Source organism: Capricornis sumatraensis, chromosome 5 (genome assembly GCF_032405125.1).
Source record: "Capricornis sumatraensis isolate serow.1 chromosome 5, serow.2, whole genome shotgun sequence".
Lineage (NCBI taxonomy): Eukaryota > Metazoa > Chordata > Mammalia > Artiodactyla > Bovidae > Capricornis > Capricornis sumatraensis.
The window spans coordinates 19,162,169-19,184,202 of NC_091073.1; the positions used below are offsets into that span (position 1 = coordinate 19,162,169).

Genomic DNA, 22,034 nt, shown 5'->3' on the forward strand with positions numbered 1-22,034 from the left:
GACAAGCGGTCCAGGTCAGACTCTTGGTGGAGGACCCCCTCGGCCCGGGACTCAGTCCTAGAGTGGTAGCATCCCAAGCTCTCCGCGAAAGCCACGCCCCATTGGAAGGAGGACCGGCCGGTATCCCGCCTGCCGCTCCCGCTCGTGTTTCAGGAAGGTCCTCATATTAGAACGGACCAAACCGGATGAAGGTCGCGTGCCGTCTTCCGCTTGTGTTCGGGTTACTTATATCCGGCTTGGAAAGAGAGGCAGCGGGTGCTGACCTTCTGCGCAGGCGCGGCCTGGGGTCCACGCGCGGCATTATGTCTGCCCTGCACGTCTCGCGTGTCCGGGCCTTGTATCGGCGCATTTTGCTGCTGCACCGGGTTCTGCCCCCAGACCTCAAAGACCTTGGCGACCAGTACGTGAAGGACGAATTTAGGAGACACAAGACCGCTGGTTCTAAAGAGGCCGAGCGATTCCTGCAGGAATGGGAGGCAAGTAACTCTGGTTTTCATCGCCCCAGACCTTTGGGGTCCCTCAGAGGTGTCCCGGTTTGTAGTTAGGAGAGACCACCTGACCTGGCTGGTCTCCTGGGCCCCACGCAAGCTCGGATGGAGCGGCAGCCTGTTCCGTTTGAACTGAACAGCGCAGAACCGTTTAAACAATACCTCCCAAAGTTACATCCAAGCCGGTCTCTATCCCACGGGTCCTCGCCTCAGCACATCCCATACACCAGCGCGTCAGACTCAGTTGACTTTTGCCTGGCGCTGGAGGGGTGAGGATGGAGGTTACAAAATTGACCAAGTCACCGTTAAGTTTTTAAAGAGCTTCCCGTTTGGCAGTTTTTTGTCCGCTCCAGTGCCTTGCACTTAGCAAGCGCCTGTTGGTAATAGTTTTCTCCTTACTAGTTTTCAGAGTTTTAGAGGCTTGTTTCTATAATCACCATTTAAAAAAATCCCAGTGCTCTTTGTTGGGTCTTAATATTCTCATATTATGTCATGACTGATAACAGAAATGGGAAAAGCCTGGGGTTTATTACAAGCGGTGGGCAAAAACGCTCGTCAGAGTTAAGTTAGGTGAAAGTTGGTTTCTTCGTAATCATGTACTTCGTTTCACGTAGTCACGTTTTTTTAATTTGCATCATTGCACTAGATCTTAAGCAGAGGCATTAGCTCCTTTGATTTCCCTTCCTTTTTCTGAGTGACGTCAGAAGATATTCAGAGTATATATTTTTAAGTAACTGGTTTTTTTTGCCATGCTGGGTCTTCATTGCTGCGCGGGTGTTTCTGTAGTTGTGGCCAGCGAGAGCTGCTCTCTAGTTGCAGTGCGTCGGCTTGATTGCTGTGGCTTCTCTTGTCGCGGAGCTCGGGCTCTAGGCACGCGGGCTTGGTAGTTGCCCGCAGGTGGGGTCAATAGTTCCGGCTCCTGGGCTCTAGAGCACAGGCTCAGTGGTTGTGGCCCACGGGCTTAGATGCTCCCTGGCATGTGGGATCTTACCCAATCAGAGATTGAACCGTGTCTCCTGTATTAGCTGGCGGATTCTTTACCACTGAGCCACCAGGGAAGCCCCCAGAGTATTTAGAGTATTTCGTGGGGTTGGGAGCCATGCAGGATTACCCCCAGATATGATTTGCAAATAGCAGGAAAGGAATGGAATTGACAATTAAAGGGACAGGTATTTGAAAGCACGTAGTAGTGTTGGTTGAAGAACCGAGTTAAGCAATTTCTTACCCTAAAAAGTTGATGACTACAGAAACTACTGAAGGCTGTTTTAAAAAAAATGCCAAAAGGATGAAACATTAGGGTGAACACAGAACTTTTTAACTGAGTCGCAGAATTTTTTTATTGTACAAGCCTCATTGATGCTTTCAAGAGGGACATTTAGAACGAGGGTGAAATGTAGAATTTGCCTAAAAAGTATATTTATTAGATACAATAAGGTCGCCTAGAGCCAGGGAAGTTGAATCTTTGTAAATGCAGACTGCTTTCTTTTAATATGGTAACTTGATCTTGAAGTCAGAAGAACTGGATTCAAATTAAAATACTGGCATTTATTAAATGTTATATCACTTTTCCTAGTTTTATTATCTCATCTGCAGAATAATAACAGTATTTACAATATGCACCTCTAAATTAGGGTCTCCCAAGTGGCTCAGTGGTTAAAAAAAAACAACAACCCACCTGCCAGTGCATGAGAGATGAACTGGATACCTGGGTGGGGAAGATCCCCTAGAGGAGGAAATGGCAACCTACTCCAGTATTGTCTGGAGAACGCCGTGGACAGAGGAGCCTGGCGGGCTACAGTACATCGCGTTGTAAAGACTGGGACCCGACTGAGTACACACTCATACAGCTCTAAATTAGTGTATGTAAATGTAAGTGACATCTTCTAAGCTAGATCAGTTTGTGGCAGGACCAGGAGTTTAGCTCTATGTTGGAAAGAAATAAGGGCATTTTGGGAGATCCTAAAAACAACTTTTTAGGGAAAGAATAGGAACCCAGAATATCATAGGCTGAAAGTGAAAGTTGCTCAGAAGTGTCGACTCTTTGCAACCACATGAGCTATACAGTCTGGGGAATTCTCCAGGCCAGTGCACTGGAGTTGATAGCCTTTCCCCTGTTCAGCAGATCTTCCCAACCCAGGGATCGAACCGGGGTCTCCTGCATTGCAGGCGGATGTTCTTTTTTTTTTTTTTTTTAACCAACTGAGCTATCAGGGAAGCCTGATAATAGCCTAGAGACATTAATAAGAATAGACATTTTTAAAAAACTGAAGTAAAAAAACACCACTGTTGATCAACCCATTAGACTTGGTGTCAGGTATTCAGCTTTAAAAAAAAAAATTATTCCAGTGCTGTGTGACATTTGGTCTCTGGGATTCTTTCACACACTTCTAAAATTACTTATGAACTTGAATTTGTTTTACTTTAAAGAGCAAAGTTGCGTGTGGGTACTAAAGAGAAAGGGGAAGGATCAGGAATGATAGGGGGCTCAGTATTGGCAGGAGAGTTCTCTATTCCCTTCTGTGATCCCAGAAAACTGTTATAAATATTAGGATGAGTTCAACTGGGCAAATTTCTATTCACGGACCGTTTGAGGGATGGTAAGAGGAAAGTATTTCATTTTATCTTAAGGATAAAAATGTAAATGCATATTTGCAAAGTAGTGAATTTATGTTAATTCCTTACGATAAAAGAAAAAATGTTAAGTTCAGGAAAATATGTTGGGATTCTATGGAGAATGATAACTGGTTAGTAAAATACCCATTGTAATCTTACTCCCAAGTCTTTTAAGAGACAACTCTATAAAGAGTGGAATTGGGGTTGGGTGGATTAGGCGGGGTTCTTACTTATTACGGAACTTTAAAAATTCTAACTCTGCTCAGTTTTGCAGAATACTTCCCATTTTTCTTTCTATGCTGACCCAGTTGCAGAGAGAACAACTTTTTACCACTTATTTTCTTGGAAATCAGAATAAGCACTGAAAATTAAATAGCAAGTATGACACGTTTGTGTTAGAATGTGAGACATTTCTCAGGAACAGCTTTGAAAAGTGCATTTAATTTTTCATTTTTTGGGCCCCACTTACTGCTCTCTTGCCTGGTTTCAGTTGTTTTCCTTAAGTAGCTGCTTTGTTCTGTGTCTCTGGGCAAGGCTGATAGTGAAAGTTTCTGGAAAAAGCAAAAATTCTTCAGCATTCTTTAGTTATTGATCACTTACTGCGAGGCAGAGTGCTAGCATTGTGGGACACAAAAATGAATAATACATGTATTTCACGTTTATGGTGTCCAAGTTTCAAGTTAATAGACGTTTATAGTATGGAAGGGTGTTTGTTAAAATGCTGTGGGACCAAAGAAGGAATGGAAATCGAGGCCACATGCAATGTATGAGAGGACATTTGGGCAAGTCAGAGCTGCCTTGTCAAGAAAAAGACCCTGGGAAAGGGGAAATAAAACATATGCAGAGGTATTGAGGTAAGAAACAGTGAAAGTTCTTCCAGGATCTGCAGTGATCAGAATTTAGTGTATTATATGGGAGATTAGAAAGTGATTAAAGCTAAAGAGATGACAAGAAACAGGATATTTTTCTAAGGATTTTAGGTCTTTATTTTGAGTCATTGAAAGATTTTAAGCAGTGGTGATGAAAATGACTCAAGTTATATTCTAGAAAGATCATTTCAACAGGAGTAGAAAGGAATGATTGAAGAATTAAGCCAGATTGAAGGCAGGGAGAGCTTTTAGGAGAGATGTAGTAATCCCAAATATGAGTAGGAGAAAAGTTCGCTTGAGTTTTTCTGTAAGATTTTTAAAAAAACAGAAGGTTTTACAGAACTTTATATATATATAAACCCTAATATATATAATATGTATAATGTAACTATTTATATATTTATATATAAACTATTCATTTATATATTATATTTTATATAGATACTGTTATATAATATATAAATATATAACATTTGTAAACATTTAATTTATATTAAATTAATATAAATACAATATAAATATTAATATAACAAATTAATTTAAATATATACTTTATATATGATATAAAAATGTTCAATTTATATTGATAAATTAATATAAATATTAATACATATTTATGTGTATAATTTATATATATAAATATATGTTCTATATAAATATATATGATATACATATATAATGTAACTAACAACCCTAATATATTTAACTGAACCAAGACAGAGCTGTTGAGGATGGAGAGTATGGATTTTTGTGTTACTCTTTCTACAGTAGACTAGAACTTGAGTTGGTGACCAATACAAGATTAGTTAGAGGGGAGGAAACAGAATGGATAACTCTTAAGTTTTGGAATATGATACCAATAGCCAGAATAGGGGTGTGTGTGTGTGTGTATACAGAAGGAGCAGTGGCAGATGAGTTCATTATCGTTCATTTTTGTGTTAAAAATTCTGATGGGACAGCCAAGTGACAATGTTCTGAAATATTCCTCTGATACTCAGGTGACAGATTGTGAGTGGACAGAGCGAGTTAACGTTTATTATTTGTAGTCGGTCGGTAGGCCAACGATGTGAACGCAAGTGCCCGGACTGGAAGGTGGGCAGAGACAGGCCAGTGCCCGTGAAGAGGATGGAGGCGCTGGTGCAGTGCTGGGTGTGCTCCTTCCCTTTCCCTGTATTCTGTTGTTCCTAGCTACTTCTGCAAAGCAACGTTCTCTTTCCTTTCCTGGTTATCTGCTTTTGTGATGGTTTACTGGATGATGGTTGATTGAATGGTGATGTGTTACACGTGTGTTTTCCACATTAAGCTTTACCATTTTAAAAATTGTAGCTGGGCTGTGGTCCTTAACTAATGGTTGAAAAAGGGTTAAAGGAGAGGATTTGAAACAGTATATCCTTGGAATATAAAATGTTTCTGTTTTCAATTTCTGAACCATTTGGAAGTTTTTAAGATATTGTTTGTTTAGAGAAATAACTTTTAATTGGTGTCATGAGATGTGTTATAACAGTACTTATGAAGTAGCTAAAGATGTTTTTAAAAAATAATAGTTTGATCAATATTGCATATATTATCGACTTTATATTATATTATTGGAACATAGAGGTATGTCTTTTTATTTAAGTGATTTTAAATGTATTTGAATTTATAGATTTAAAATAATGATAATAGCCTGATAATGGTAATATGCTAGTGGTTATGGTTCTAAAACAAGACTTTATGTGTTTGTAGAGGTGTGTGTATCTGTATACCACACAGAGTTAAGAATTTGAAAGTTTTGCCTAGAATTTAAAGATTTTGTATGCATAATATTAATCTTACTGGTTTACTTATGACATAATTATGTTTTACAGTTGCTTAGTAAGAGCAAACGTCTGAAATTTTACATAGGGAGAGTATTAGAATTGATTGAAAGGACTTCAGTAAACTTTTTTTCAGTTAATGCACTTAAGCTTTTTTGAAAAACCAAAGTATGTATGTGTGTAGTTAAAAAAACTAAGTTGTGTAGAAGGGCTTATAATAAACACCCATATTCTTTTTTATTCCTTAATTTATCTCTTCTGGGGACAGTTTTTATTTTCCTTTGGTATCTTGTTTTCAGTTTTCCAATATCTTGTGAATTTTGGTTATCTGTCCAAATTTATAAGTAAAACAATAATAAACTAAGAACTCTGCATATAGTGAGGTGTGGTGATTAGAAAGTTAACATTTATTTATTCTTGGAGAATAAGTTTTTGAATTACAGAGTTTCGGTTAATCTCCCTTGCGTTTGCTTCTGACTCCTCCTGCTCTTTACCTCCCTGGTGTTCGTGTTCAGTTGATTCTAGCAGTTTGGCTGTATCCTCAGATCTTTTCTGTTTGAAGCTGTGACTGCTTTTATTGAGGCTATTTTATTAATTACACTCCTCCACCTGGTTTCCATCTTGAGAAATTTATTGAACTCTGGCTTCTAATGGCTCCTTTCTTAATTATTATGGATTGCTCCTTTAAAAGTGTCTTTATTATCAGATCAGTGGAATTTTGGAAGGGTGAAGAAGAAATAAGCTGCTGTGATTTCTCTAGTCTGCCATCTCGAATGGGGGCTCCTTAGATTTTTCATTTTAAAGATGAAGAAACTCAGGCTTGTAGAAGTGAAATGACCTGTGTGCTAGAACACAACTAGTTGCAATGAAAACCTTGTGTTCTTACCGCATGATCATGTTATTTTTGAAACGTTTCCAAAAAACTCTTCAACTTTTGTTTAATATAGAATGATTACATATTTTTTCTTTGAATTTTTCTTACTACAATTTATTTGTATATTTGGTTTGTTTTCCATTTTGGGTATTTTTCTTAAGGGGCAGGGAAGTTTCTTAAAATTAGATTTCTATCAAATACACCTCTAGCTTAATAGGGAAATGTTTAGGTAATAATTTAGTGTTTATTAACCCAGGATGCTAACTGGGACACATCTCTCTCTCAAAGATTGTTTTCATTAACAAAATGAGAATGGAAGTTACTGCAGTGCCAGACAAATGTCTCCTGTGGGATTTTTGGGAGTTTTCTTTGGACTTCAGTTGTCTTAGTAGGGGAAGCAATATTTTACCCTTGAGATTAAGGATGGACCGAGTTCTCTTTTACCTAAGATATGATTATATTACGAGATGAGTTAAAACTGTATCAGATGGCTTAACCTACTTTACACTTCTCATCGGCACCACTGATTTTTCTCTTTAATCTTTTAGTTTCAAGGCTTTGTATTGCTATAGTGATAGAATGGATAATAGAGACGAAATATATTTTATTGGTCTTTGTAATAGTTACCATTAACATAAAATTACTAATTCCTGAATTAAAAAATAATAAAAAGGCAAATGAAGTATATTTGGGATTAATGTGATAGATGATAGCATTAGTATAAGAAGAGCTTGGATTAGGAAAACACTGGTAGCTTTAATAAAGGAATGGGCAAAAGGGACTCTAATAAGAGGTTGTTCTGATTTATATACAAATTTAACTGCTGTGCTTAATGTGTATGGTAATAGTGAAGACTTTAAAGCATTGTGGTATCCAGTGATGGGAGAAGAATGAGATTATCACATAGTTATATGATGGATGGGTGAGTATGGAGCTCTTAGTAGTGGTGCTTCAGAAGAATTAATGCTGTAGAAAACTGCTCATGATACAATTAAACATAGACAGTGTTTATCTTTGGGTGATAGGATTAAGGATAATTATAATTTTCTTCCTAGTATCTCAAAATTCCAGATCATGTGCTACTTTAGTAATTATAGGAAAGCCAATAAATGTGATTTTTTAAAAAATGCAGTTGAATATGCTCATTGTTTCTGTTTCTGATTATATCACAAAGCACAGGCAGTCTCATTCAGTGAGTCAACCAGCACATTATAAATATATTTTGTAATTTTACCCTTAAATTATTTAGGGTAAACTTAGACTTCTTCATGTTTAATGAATCTCAGTGATATATTTTATTATTTCTTGCTGAGCATTGTAAAATTAAACAATCAAATGTGTAGACTTTTAGTATTGTAAATAACCACTGAAATAAGACAAGAGAAGAAATGAAAGGCATCCAGATTGAAAAGAAAAAAATAAAACTGCCTTTATTTACAGGTGATAAGATTATGTAGACAATTTGATATAATCTACAAAGAATCTTCTGGAATTTAGTAAGTCAGTTTAGCAATGTTGTATGGTAACATGACTAATAAATAAGAATTAACTGCACTTTTTTATACTAGCAGTGAAAACTTGGAGAATAAAATTTTAAAATACCATTTACCATAAAAAACTATGAAATACGAAGGGAAACTTCAGATAAAGGATGTACAAACCTGTACACTGAGAACTATAAACTGTTGCTGGAAAAGAATAAATATGTGTGGATTAAAAATTAAACTTTAGTTATTACTCTTTTTTCCCTAACCACTAGAAGATATATTAAGAATTTAGAACCTTTAGAACTGTAAATTGAGATTAGAAAAGAGTCAGCAGGGCTATCTACCTGGTATAGTTTTAAGTCTTTTTAAGCAACGTGAAGAATCTTCTCATGTTAATTTCTTAGTGATCATGTTTAAATAGTGATAATTCTCCAATAACTTAATTTGATCAAAATTGTTACTTAGAAATCCATTTTAATTTTTCACCTTTTCTTTTTCTAACTATTGTAAAAAGTTGCATGAAGGCTGACAGTGTATTATAACTGGTAGAGGAGATTGGTTAATTGTTAGTTTGTCTTCTGGCAGGTCAGACAGAGGATGGAAGGTGGCTTGGGAGACAGTAGGCTTAGGATGGTGATTCTAGACAGATTTGTGCCACCTGGGCTTGTCAGCATAAACCCTGGTAATTGATCTTGTAGATTTGGAATTGGACGTTTATCAGTATACCCAGAGATGGTAACATATTCACACTAACTTCAGTTCAGTTGCTCAGTCGTGTCTGACTCTGTGACCCCATGGACTGCAGCATGTCCGGCCTCCCTGTCCATCACCAACTCCTAGAGTTTACTCAAACTCATGTCAATCGAGTAGGTGAAGCCATCCAACCATCTCATCCTCTGTCATCCCCTTCTCCTCTTGCCTTCAATCTTTCCCAGCACCAGGGTCTTTTCCAATGAATCAGTTTTTTGCACTAGGTGGCCAAAGTATTGGAATTTCAGCTTCAGCATTAGTCCTTCCAATGAATATTCAGGACTGATCTTCTTTAGGATGGACTGGTTGGATCTCCTTGCAGTCCAAGGGACTCTCAACAGTCTTCTCCAACACCACAGTTCAAAAGCACCAATTCTTCGGCACTCAGCTTTCTTTATAGTCCAACTTTCACATCCATACATGACTACTGGAAAAACCATAGCTTTGACTAGACAGACATTTGTTGACAAAGTAATGTCTCTGCTTTTTAGTATGCTGTCTAGGTTGGTCATAACTTATCTTCCAAGGAGGAAGTGTTTCTTAATTTCATGGCTGCAGTCACCATCTGCACTGATTTTGGAGCCCCCCAAAATAGTCTGTCACTGTTTCCATTGTTTCCCCATCTATTTGCCATGAAGTAATGGGACCAGATGTCATGATCTTAGTTTTCTGAATGTTGAGTTTTAAGCCAACTTTTTCACTCTCCTCTTTCACTTTCATCAAGAGGCTCTTTAGTTCTTCTTTGCTTTCTGCCATAAAGTGATGTCATTTGCATATCTGAGGATATTGATATTTCTCCTGGCAGTCTTGATTCCAGCTTGTGCTTCATTCAGCCCAGTGTTTCTCATGATGTACTCTGTGTATAAGTCAAATAAGCAGGGTGACAATATACAGCCTTGACGTACTCCTTTTCCTATTTGGAACCAGTCTATTGTTCCATGTCCAGTTCTAACTGTTGCTTCCTGACCTGCATATAGATTTCTCAGGAGGCTGATCAGATGGTCTGGTATTCGTATCTCTTTAAGAATTCTCCATAGTTTGTTATGATGCACACAGCCAAAGGCTTTGGCATAGTCAATAAAGCAGAAGTAGATGTTTTTCTGGAACTCTCTTGCTTTCTCTGTGATCCAATGGATGTTGGCAGTTTGATCTCTGGTTCCCCTGCCTCTTCTAAATCCAGCTTGAACGTCTGGAAGTTCACGGTTCATGTACTATTGAAGCCTGGCTTGGAAAATTTTGGCCATTACTTTGCTAGCATATGAGTTGAGCTCAACTGTGTGGTAGTCTGAGCATTCTTTGGCATTGCCTTTCTTTGGGATTGGAATGAAAACTGACCTTTTCCAGTCCTGTGGCCACTGCTGAGTTTTCCAAATTTGCTGGCATATTGAGTGCAGCACTTTCACAGCATCATCTTTCAGGATTTGAAATAGCTCATCTGGAATTCCATCACCTCCACTAGCTTTGTTCGTAGTGATGCTTCCTGAGGCCCAGTTGACTTTGCATTCCAGGATGTCTGGTTCTAGGTGAGTGATCACACCATTGTGTTTATCTGGGTCATGAAGATCTTTTTTGTACAGTTCTTCTGTGTATTCTTGCCACCTCTTCTTAATATCTTCTGCTTCTGTTAGGTCCATACCATTTCTGTCCTTTATCACACTAACTAAATTTATATAATACTGAACTGTATGGTAGAATACTGATTTCTCTGGGTAGGGGAATGGGCTGGTGAAGCCCAGGAGTCAGAATATTTATATTTAGATCCAGGGACACTTCTTTCAGAGGTTCCTCAGAATTTAGAATTTTTAGATTTTAGAAAGGTAAGGAGTGTGATTGGATTGTAAGAAACACTCCAGTGGGATCTGGAGTGGCACCCTATAATCAAGTACATTCATATTTCTGCTTAAGCTTTCGACTTTTCATATTAAGTGGGGTAAATAAAAGCTGCATGGCCATTTAGGGCAGGATTTGCCACCAGATGAGTTCTAAAAGGAGCTTTTGTATTTTGAAACTTCTTTGACTTCAGAATTGTGAGTCAGGGATGGTGGACCTCTGTTCAGCTTTCTGGGAAACTGAATTAGTGTTTAGAAGGTTGCCTGGTAAACATGGAATTAAAATAATGGGAAGCAAGTCCGCATGAGAGATTGCTCACCAGGCGTCACTGTGCTTGTAGTAGAAAACATCCATTTAGTTTACAGTAGAAAACATTGTGGGACCTCCTGCGGGACTCCCCTTTTCTCCTGGACAGTGCAGAACACATATTTAGGAAGTTTACCCCCTCTTGTTACTTTATTTTAAGCACCTTTTTCTTCTATCAAAGCATTATTGTTATTATTAGTGTGTGTTAATAGATTAAGCTACCTGATGTGTCTTCGGGGCCTGAGAGAATTCAGGTATTTCCCACTGCATGTTGATTTAATTAGCTCAGTTCCCAAGGGAGGATCATATTTATCTTATTTACAAGTCTTTGGTCTTCTTTGGTCCTGAATCAGTAGAACTTGAAGCATTTCAACATGAATTGAATTTTGGCTTTCAAGCACTAAAATATTTTTGCTTTATCTGAATAGATTTTAAACATGTACACGGTCTTTTTTTTTTCTTCTTAAAAAAAAAAAAAACACATTATAACCATACAGAAAAGTGACTATTGTTTGCTGTATGGTTAAGTTGCAAAGGATTCTGGACTTTGCTTTAGTGACGCTTTGGTGAAGACGTAGCTGTCCACAGTTTGTTTAAAACTATTCCATTGAATGAAAAAATCGCGCACGTCTCATAGGAACTTCTCCCTTTTCAAACTAAGATTAGCAGCTTATCACACGGCAAATACATACATGTATGAATGTGTTTATATATATGTATATATAAACAACTACAGCGACATCAGCACACAGCATCAGTGGGTGCAGCTTCACAGCACATGCCCAAAGCTCTGACACCTCCCAAAGGCACCTTGTTCACTGCCTCACACTTCCCAACCTGGCTGGCTGAGTTACTTATTCTGTAAGGTACAGATTTGTGCAGTTGATAATGCAGGATTTCTAGCCAGTAACCGTATTTAACACCATTCAGAAACACCATGAGGGTTCCCAGGTGGCGCTAGTGGTAAAGAGCTCACCTGCCAGTGCAGGAGACAAGAGGCATTCCCTGGGTGGGGCAGATCCCCTGGAGGAGGGCATGGCAACCCACTCCAGTATTCTTGCCTTGCCTGGAGAATCCCATGGACAGAGGAGCCTGGCGGGCTACAGTCCATAGGGTTGCAAAGAGTTGAACAAAAGTGAGGTAACATAGCACACATGCAAAAATATCACAAACATTTAAATGCCTGTACAAAGCTAGTATAAGCAAGATGCATAGAGTGAGCAAAACTTCTTATTTTAAAATGTTTGGAAATATGTGCAATTTTGATACAGTTTCAGGCTGTTCATAACAGTTTACTTCATGTAAACTGCTTAAAATTTCCAGTGCACTTGTAGAAACTGCAGTAGGATCATAATCTAATTCAGTCTAATGCAGGCAGAGCCACCTCAGAGAGGTTTGTTATGGGGTTTTCCCTGCTCTGCAATTCTTGTGGCATTAGATGCTCAGTTTTATTTCCCTGGCCTTTTCCTAGCCCTCTCTTCCTCTTGTCCTCCGGTCATCCTCTTCATCTTTCTTTTTTTCAGGCAGCAGCTGTCTCTTTTGCACCATCAGATTTTCCTCAGTTGGTTAAATCTTTCTCCTTTTTCCTGTTTCTCCTCTGGCCTCACTGCCTTATTATTGGAAGGCTGCTTTTTTGCTGTCCAGTTATTCCGTGTCTGTCTGGCCTTCAGTGGAGGTACGGGGCTCTTGGGCGTGGCCTCAGGGTGGAGCATGGAACAGGGAATACACCCAGTAGTTGTCCACTTGGGAGCGTTAGTCCTTCCTGCTTCCTTCAGTTGTTCCAAAATGCTCCCTGTCTAGATCATCAGATTTGGATTTCGTTTTCCCAGACCTTGTCTTCTGTGTCTCGCAGCACTTCTTTAGTTCAGTTCAGTCGCTCAGTCGTGTCCGACTCTTTGCAACCCCATGAACCGCAGCACGCCAGGCCTCCCTGTTCATCACCAACTCCCGGAGTTCACTCAGACTCACGTCCATCAAGTCAGTGATGCCATCCAGCCATCTCATCCTCGGTCGTCCCCTTCTCCTCCTGCTCCCAATCCCTCCCAGCATCAGAGTCTTTTCCAATGAGTCAACTCTTCTCATGAGGTGGCCAAAGTACTGGAGTTTCAGCTTTAGCATCATTCCTTCCAAAGAACACCCAGGACTGATCTCCTTTAGAGTGGACTGGTTGAATCTCCTTGCAGTCCAAGGGACTCTCAAGAGTCTTCTCAGAACACTGCAAAAGCAAAGCAACAGCTGCAGTGCGCATGGGATCCCTGGATATTTCTTTGTTTTGTACCTCTGGCTTGCCTGCGCAATGAAGGCAGAGAAGCCCCGTTGCTCTTTGGTTTCTTAGATTACCTTTAGCCATATTGACTCATTGTTTGCTCGCCTCTGGATAAAATGTTAAAGAAGAATTGGGTAGCTTCTTGATGATTAGGATAGTCATGCACTTAGGCATTTACAAACTATAGTATGTGGGAGAGGGAGAGGGTGGGATGATTTGGGAGACTGGCATTGAAACATGTATAATATCATATAAGAAACAAATCACCAGTCCAGGTTCGATGCAGGATACAGGATGCTTGGGGCTGGTGCACTGGGATGACCCAGAGGGATGGTACGGGGAGGGAAGAGGGAGGGGGTTCAGGATGGGGAACACGTGTACACCCGTGGTGGATTCATCTTGATGTATGGCAAAACCAATACAATATTGTAAAGTATTAGCCTCCAATTAAAATAAATAAATAAAAAAACTATAGTAAATACACCTTTCTGTGCCATTTTAAGCAGTTGTATTTAATCTTTTTGTGTCCCAGGCTAGATTAGTCAAGCAATTGAGACACAGTTTGTAATAATAACATATTGGAAGCTTGATACTTTTGTAACTACTTTTATGCTATGAGTACATTTCTGAAAAGTTGTTTATAAGTTGATTTTTAAAAATTTTAACTGTATTTTAAGTATACTGGCGGGAATAACTATTTAAAGAAATTCTTTTGTTAATCCTTTTGTAAAATGGATAATCAGCCCGTAATTTCTTTCTCTGTGTAAACCTGCATTTGCCTACATCAAATTTCTTTTAAATAGGGTATGTCTACAAATGTCAAGACATATGTCTAAAAAGAAGAAAATTTAATTTCTGTTTGATGTGAAGAACAAAATTTGGATTTGGCACTTTTGATAAATGAGACATATCAGATTCTTTTAGTTCTTTTCTTTTCAACTAAGTGCTATCAAAATATGCTCAACACCTTTAATTAAGAGGTGGCAAGAAGTTCATATATTAAGATTGAACTGCAGTGTATTTTTAAACTATTTTCTTAAATAGTAATAGGGCTAGTATGAAGTTATATAAAGTTTAAAAAGTTATTTAGTAGTTTTGTCTTTTCTTAAAGCATAACTGGAATCACATCTTAATGATTCTTTTCCTTTAAAAATTTTGCTTTGTCTTAGTTACAGAAGATGTATTTGTTGATTTTAATTATATTTGTTAGCTTTCTACTTAACTGTAGTTTGATGATAATACTCAAAAGTTTATTGCTCTGCTTAATACTTGGATGGGAAATGGCAACCCACTCCAGTATTCTTGCCTGGGAAATCCCATGGACAGAGGAGCCTGGCAGGCTACAGTCCACGGGGTCACAAAGAGTTGGACACAACTAAGCGACTTCACTTCACTGAAGTGTTATTAACCAGTATTAACCATAAACAGCTATTTAGTCCACAATATAGCATAAATACAGTAGATTTATCATGAAAAAAAAATGTAGTTGCCATTGTGTAATACTTTAACTGTGCTGTGGTTAAATAGACTTTTTCTTCAGGGCTGTCTGGAAGCCTAATTACCAGTTGTTACACTGTTTCTCTGGGAAAGTATATACAAATTAAACTCTAGAGTATTGGAAGCTTGACCCCATCTCTCAGACCCTCTGCACAGCCTATTGGATAGTCAGTCAAAAGAGAATCCTCTCCTGATTTTAGACGGGTACCGTTTGATTCCACGGAAAGTAAAGCCTTCCCTCCATAACTGAGGAAGAACACAGTGGGTTAGAGAACCCTTGGAGATGTTCTGGGATCCAGTACAGACATCTCCCAGTATACCAATAAATAAGGCCAAGCATTTGTTTGTTCTTGGCCTTAACAATTTGAGTGTCAGGGGTAATCTAGAAGACATTGGTAAGGACAAAAACTGGAAAGCAGAGAAGCAGGAGCAGAGGTTTCAGCAACAAGTTCATGGAGAAATTGTTCCAAACGTTCGGTCTGAAATTGTCTGAGGATGTCGGTCACACTCTGCCAGGGAGAACTAGACAGAAGGAATTCAACCGAGTTTATTTGTTCCCTCAGTCATTCAGTACCTACTGCTTTTCAGGGGATACAGAGGATTAGTATGTGGTCAGTATATTTTAGGAATTTGTAAGTCTGGTACAGGTCTGTATAAGATAGCATAAGACTCATCGTATTCTAAAGAATAGTAGTTTAGAATGTTGGTCTTTTGGCATCGGGGCAAACCAATATGAGAACAGGAGGAAACTTCTCTTTCCCTTAGCCATCCAATTTATGATTATTAGATAGTTCTCTGCTCAGTATATCTACCCTGTCACTTGCTGTTCTTCATCTGACTGTGTTCTTTAGATTTTGAAGATCTTTTTATCTTTGAGTTTCTTTTTAAAATACAACTGTCCTGTGAGAAATTTCATTTTAAATTATTGTCAACTAATACTTTGATGATAAACAGTGACACTGATGAACATCTAACTCTTTACCATGTGACTCAGAGGTAAAGCCTCTGTCTGCAATGTGGGAGACCCAGGTTTGATCCCTGGGTCAGCAAGATACCCTGGAGAAAGAAGTGGCAACCCACTCCAGTGCTCTTGCCTGGAAAATTCCATGGGCTACAATCTATGGGGTCGCAAAGAGTCGGGCACAACTGAGTGACTTCACTTTCACTTACTGTGTGAACTTGGATAGTGAAGCCTCAGTTTCCTTACCAGTAAAATGAGAATACCAACAGTACTTACTTCAGAAGTTAAGGATTGAATCGGATAATAAATACATGCACAGTAGTTGCCTTGCGCATAGTAAGTTCTCAGTAAATGTTAGCTGTTTCAGCTCTAGTGTATGGTAGGAAGGAGATTGCTAGGAAGAAGTCTCAAAGGTACTGAAAACAAAGTTTGTAATTTCATTATGCTTAATTCTTCCTTCTCTCCTGTCTCCCATATCCAGTTAGTTGTCAAACCTGTTGAGTCCTTTTACAATATCAGAACTCTGACCTGTTGGCTCCATTTTCATTGCCTCTGCATGTTTGTAGTAATTTCATGAATAATTTTGCCTTTAGTCCCTTTTAACTAGCAGCTTGTAAAACACAACTTTGATCACATTATTACCCTTGTCAAAAGCCATCACTGTTCTCCTGTTGACATCTCTTTAACGTGGAGTTCAAAACTATGCAAAATCTGACTTGAGTATGTTTTTTCCTGCCGTACATCTCAAAATTCTTTGTCAGGTCTCCTCAGTTTCAGTCATATTCAACTGAGCGTTGTCTCTACATGTGGCCTTATGTTGTCTTGGCCTCACTGTTCATTCGGCCTAAAAGTTTTCCTGTCTTTTTCTGTATAGCCAAATCCAAAATGTCTTTCTAAACAGCTCCAGTCCTTTGCTATCAACTTTTCTTGATTAATTCTCCCAATTAAAAGCAAAATTCTGTATTTTGTCTTTGTTTTCTTGCTGTTTACAGTAAAAATGCTGTTTACAGTGTATTATGGTTATTTGCTGTACATCTTTTTCTTGTGTTAGTAGAGGGTAAATTCCTTGAGAACAAAAATGATGTTTTACCTATCTTTGTGTGCTTTAAAGCTCCTAGGACAGTATTTTGCTTATAACAGATGCTCCGTAGATCTTGTTTTCTTTCCTCCAAAAGAAAAAATGTAATTTTTCAGGTGAAGAACAACAACCTGTTGGATTAAAAACTTAACCATTCAAATATGTGAATTATAGTTTGTAAAATTAATAATTTAAGGAATTTTATCCTGATTATGGGAATTCTTAAGTTATATTTTGTAAATACATGAGAATTCAGTGTTATATTTTATGGCATACTAAGCTTATTCCAAGCACTTTAATCCGTGTTTTTATCTAGATATACTTTCAAGTCATCAGGCATATGAATGTATGAGTAGCTGGTTCCTTTTAAAATATGTATATATATATATGTATATATATATATATATGTGGGGTTTTTTTTTTTTTTGCTATGTGTAAAACTTGTATCAAGCATCTGTGGTTACTGATGATTCAAGATAAAGTAGCTTACTCTGGTTTTTTTTTTTTTCCCCCCATTTAATATGGTGTTTTAAGTGCCTAAGGTTGGAGAAAGATAAGTAAAGAGTGAAAAATTTACGATCATAAACTGGGAGAGTCCTAGGATGGCCGTAACTGCGAAGAGTCTTGGAAACAGAAAAAGAGGCGGCGTGTCAGTCATGCAGTTTCCTTAAGCTACAGTGAACATCATCTTCTCTCCGGAAGAAGAGAGAAGATAGTAACAACTGTGCCTGGTCATTTTCACTAAATTTTTCCAAGAATACTTACCTTGTTTACAAGTGGAGTCATTCTTACTGGTATTGACTGGAATACTCCAGTCAGATACAGGAATTTTTGTGTAACTGTAATTTCAAAAATTTCCACACGATGGCAGAAGATCCTTTTATCCAGAAACAATGAGTGAAAGTCAGAAAACTTTGTATTTCAACTTTATCTAAAATAGTATGTCTTTTCATATCTCTACTAGTAATTCTCATACTTGTATTTTCTGATAGAGATATGTTATTGCCATTTAAAACATTTTAAATGTCTTTACTGATTTAAAATTTTAAAAATAATTTTTTTCCCTGATTTCTTGTGTATAATTTTATTTTTGAAGGTTTCATGGGTTTCCCCTGAATAGTGTTTTAGAGACTCGTTTTTATAGATGTCTTTTTTTAAGTAAGACAGTTTGAGAAAATTGAGTGTAGTTATATACTCTTTATAGATAAATGTATGAAACTGAACACATGTACTTTTATTTGACTTTGTTTTAGAAATTAAGGAACTGACTCAGCATACATTCTTCTGTGTGAATGGCCGCCTCATGCTGTCTTGACTGTTTTGTTCTTTGGCTCTCTTCTCCATCACTGTCAGGTCTTCTCTGAAATCATTCCTGTCTTAATTTAAGAAATTCATTCATTCTGGGGATGAATGGGGGTCCAGTGGTGAAGACGTTGTGCTTGAAATGCAGGGTTTGACTGGCTTCCCTGGTGGCTCAGATGGTAGAGAATCTGCCTGCAGTGCAGGAAACCCAGCTTCAGTCCCTGGGTTGGGAAGATCCCCTGGAGCGGGGAATGGCAACCCACTCCATTGCCATTTCATTCTTTCATCATTTTCTCTCTCATCCCCTGGAGAAGGAAATGACAACCCGCTCCAGTGTCATTTTTTCCTGGAGAAAACCATGGACAGGGGAGCCTGGCAGGCTACAGTTCATGGCGTCCCAGAGAGTCAGACAGGACTGAGTGAATAACACTTTCAGTTTCACTTTGGGAACTAAGATCCTATACATTGCACGGTGTGGCTAAAAGAAAAAAGAAATTCATTCATTCTATAAATGTTTATTAAATATTTGGTGTTTCATATACTGCCCTCAACATTAATAATTCGTAGTATTTAAAAAAGTTACCAGATATAATCCTCATTTTTTGGAGTTCACATCTTACAAGGCAGATAACTGTGTTTGAGTTTACTGTGTTTGAGTTAATTTTTAGGATTCTTAGTAGAACAGTATTTTTTTTTGTTTAGTCGCTAAGTTGTGTCTGATTCTTTGTGGGCCCGTGGACTGTAGCCCATCAGGCTTCTCTGTCTGTGGGATTCTCCAGGCAAGAATACTGGAGTGGGTTGCCGTGCCCTCCCCCAGGGGATCTTCCTGACCCGGGGATCGAACCCGCGTCTCCTGCTGCTTCTGCATTGCCGGCGGATTCTGTACCTGTTGATCTGGTTGGGTAGCCACCTAAAACAATATACTTTGCTTAAAATTTTGAGGAGTATGTAGCTTTTATATAGGTATGGTAGACTAATTGTGAAAGCATGAGTTAGATGAAATGATGACATGAGAAAGATCAGAGTAAAGATTTGGAAATTTTGTGAAAGCTTAGACCAAAGTATTTTGTTTGTTTTTTGAACACTAGATGATAGATTATCTAGTTTAAAAGTGAGGGGGGGATTACATGGCATTTTTTGTTTTGGTTAGTAATATTCTGTCCCCCCCTTTTTAAAAATGATGTATATCAAGAAACTTCTATTTTTATTTTTTGATGTTCATTAAACTTTATTTTCTATTGTAGTTTATCTGGCCTTTTCAATGTGCAGATGTTTTATATTTGAATTTGATTGTGTAATTTGTTAAAATTAGGACACAAGAGTTTAGAAATACTAAAATGAAATCATAAACACATATCTGAAATGTTTATTTACTTATAAATTTGGTTTATTGATGGAAATAGTTTTTTATGAAAATTGTTCTCAAAAATAAGTTTTTAAAATGTGAAAACTATATATGTATATATATATCTGTTTAAGGCCAAAAATAATTGCCTTTTATAATGACTATATAAGCATTACAAAAAGTACATAAATAGAGCAGTTACTCTTGGGATATATTACTTTCTTTTTAGCTGTTTTTTTCCCATAATATTTTCGGTTTTTCCTGATTTTGCAATATGGTTTTATTTAAATTTTTTTCTTAAAATTGCTCGCCAGCTTTATCAGAGTTATATTTTATAATGAATACATTTGAATTGTTGACTTCTTTAATTGAGAAAACCATCTTTCTGTAAGTGTTGAGATATTATAGGAGCTCAGGGCAAATTCTTCTTGATGGAGGATATTTTAAAATCACTATTTTTTGTATTGGAATTGTGTAACTATTTAAGCCCCAGTATTTTGACAAGTACTTTTCAATCTTCATTTATGGTAGCTTTCAAATTTCTCAGGTGGTCCAGTCATTAAGACTCTCCACTTGTACTGCAGTGGGCATGGGCTTGATCCCTGGTCAAGGAATTGAGATCCCATATGCTGTGCAGCCTGGCCAAAAAAAATAAATAAATAGAGATTGTTGTATGTAGTAGGTTTCTTTCACAACAAAAAAACGTTTTTTGGCTGTGCCATGCAGCATAACAGGATCTTGTTCCCTGACAAGGAATTGAACCCGTGCCCTCTGCAGTGGGAGCTCAGAGCCTTAACTACTGGACTGCCAGGGAGGTCAGGACAAATAATTTTATGAGACAAAACTTGTCAGGTAAATTGTCTTTTTTATTGGTTGTTTTGAATGTTTTGTCAAATTCAGATGATCCAAAATCATATGCCTTTTACATTTTCATCCATTTTTGTATGAATATTGTTCAGTTGCTAAGCCGTGTCTAACTCCTTGTGATCCCATGCAGCATGCCAGGCTCCTCTGTTCTCCACTATCTCCTCGAGTTTGCTCAAATTCATGTCCATCAAGTCAGTGATGCTATCTTAACCATCTCATCCTCTGCTGCCCCCTTCTCCTTTTGCCTTCGATCTCTCCTAGCATCAGGGTCTTTTCCTGTGAGTGGGCTCTTCACATCAGGTGACCAGAGTATTGGAGTTTCAGCTTCAGTATCAGTCCTTCCAATGAATGTTCAGGGTTGATTTCCTTGAGGATTGTCTGGTTTGATCTCCTTGCAGTCCAAGGGACTCTCAAGTCTTCTCCAACACCACAGATCAAAAGTGTCAGTTCTTTGGCACTCAACCTTCTTTCTGGTCTGACTCTCACATCTGTACATGACTATTGGAAAAACCATAGCTTTGACTATACAAACCTTGGTCAGCAAAGTGATGTCTCTGCTTTTTCAAATGGTATCAATATAAATACATCCAACTATGAATATTGGCACTCCTTTAAAAGATTGTTCCTGTGAGTTGAGATACATAGGCAATGATAAAATTTCAAGGTTAAATCTTGTATACCATTTGTGCTCTTAAAATTTAATTTTATTGTTTCTTTCTTGCCTTTTAAATTTAATTGGAGGACAATTAATTTACAATATGGTGATGGATACATCAACATGAATTGGCCACAGGTATACATGTGCCGCCCCCCCATCTTAAACCCCCTTCCACCTCCCTCTCCACCCTATCCCTCTGGGTTGTCCCAGACAACTGGCTTTGGGTGCCCTGCTTCTTGCATTGAACTTGCACTGGTCATCTGTTTTACATATGGTAATGTACATGTTTCAATGCTGTTCTCTCAAATCATCCCACCCTCCCCTTCTCCCACTGAGACCAAAAGTCTGTTCTTTTTTTAAAAACTGTATTTATTTAAATGAAACAAAGATGAATAGTTTTAATGATAAAAGGTACAATTCACAAAGAAGATAGACATCATAAACCATTAGACAGTTCAACAACAAAGAAAGCAAAAATCAGAAGAAATATAAAGGAAAAGAAAAATATATAATCATAGACATATTAACATTTCTCTGAGTTTTATCAAGTGCAGAAAAAAAAGAATAGGCACATCTTGAATTTTGTCATTAATAATTTAAATATAATAGTTTTATATTTAATTTATATTAATCATATCCTACATAAATGTATGTAAAATTTTGTGTCTCATACATTGTTATTAGATGTCCATAGGATATTTGGAAAAACTGGCAAGAAGATAAACATTACTAAATTTCAAAAAGTTCTTTTTTTGGTGTGTGATTCAGTTATACTCATATTATTTTTTATATTATTTTCCTTTAAGAGTTATTACAAGATATTGACTGTAGTTCCCTGTTCTGCACAGTAAACCTTTGTTGCTTGTTGCATATCTATTTTTTTAAATTAGAAATCTAGCATTCTATTCATACTAAGTCACATAAAATAAAAATGTCATAAAGTTTTTAGTTAGGCAAAAATTTATAAGTTGTCCAAAATATATATTTTATATGTATTATATATGTATACAAAAGCTTTTCTACTATGCTTGATAAAAGTTTGAGAAA

At 37.5% G+C, this 22,034-nt stretch overlaps 1 protein-coding gene across 1 annotated transcript in view; it reads left to right on the plus strand.

Annotated features, from left to right (window-relative positions):
• Positions 1 to 294: 294 nt before the first annotated feature.
• The window catches only part of SDHAF3 (succinate dehydrogenase complex assembly factor 3), an 82,175-nt gene continuing 60,435 nt past the window's right edge, over positions 295 to 22,034 (plus strand). The window contains exon 1 of the mRNA XM_068973451.1: positions 295 to 476. Coding sequence (XP_068829552.1) covers positions 303 to 476 — 174 coding nt within the window. The 5' untranslated portion in view covers positions 295 to 302. The remainder of the gene's footprint in view (positions 477 to 22,034) is intronic.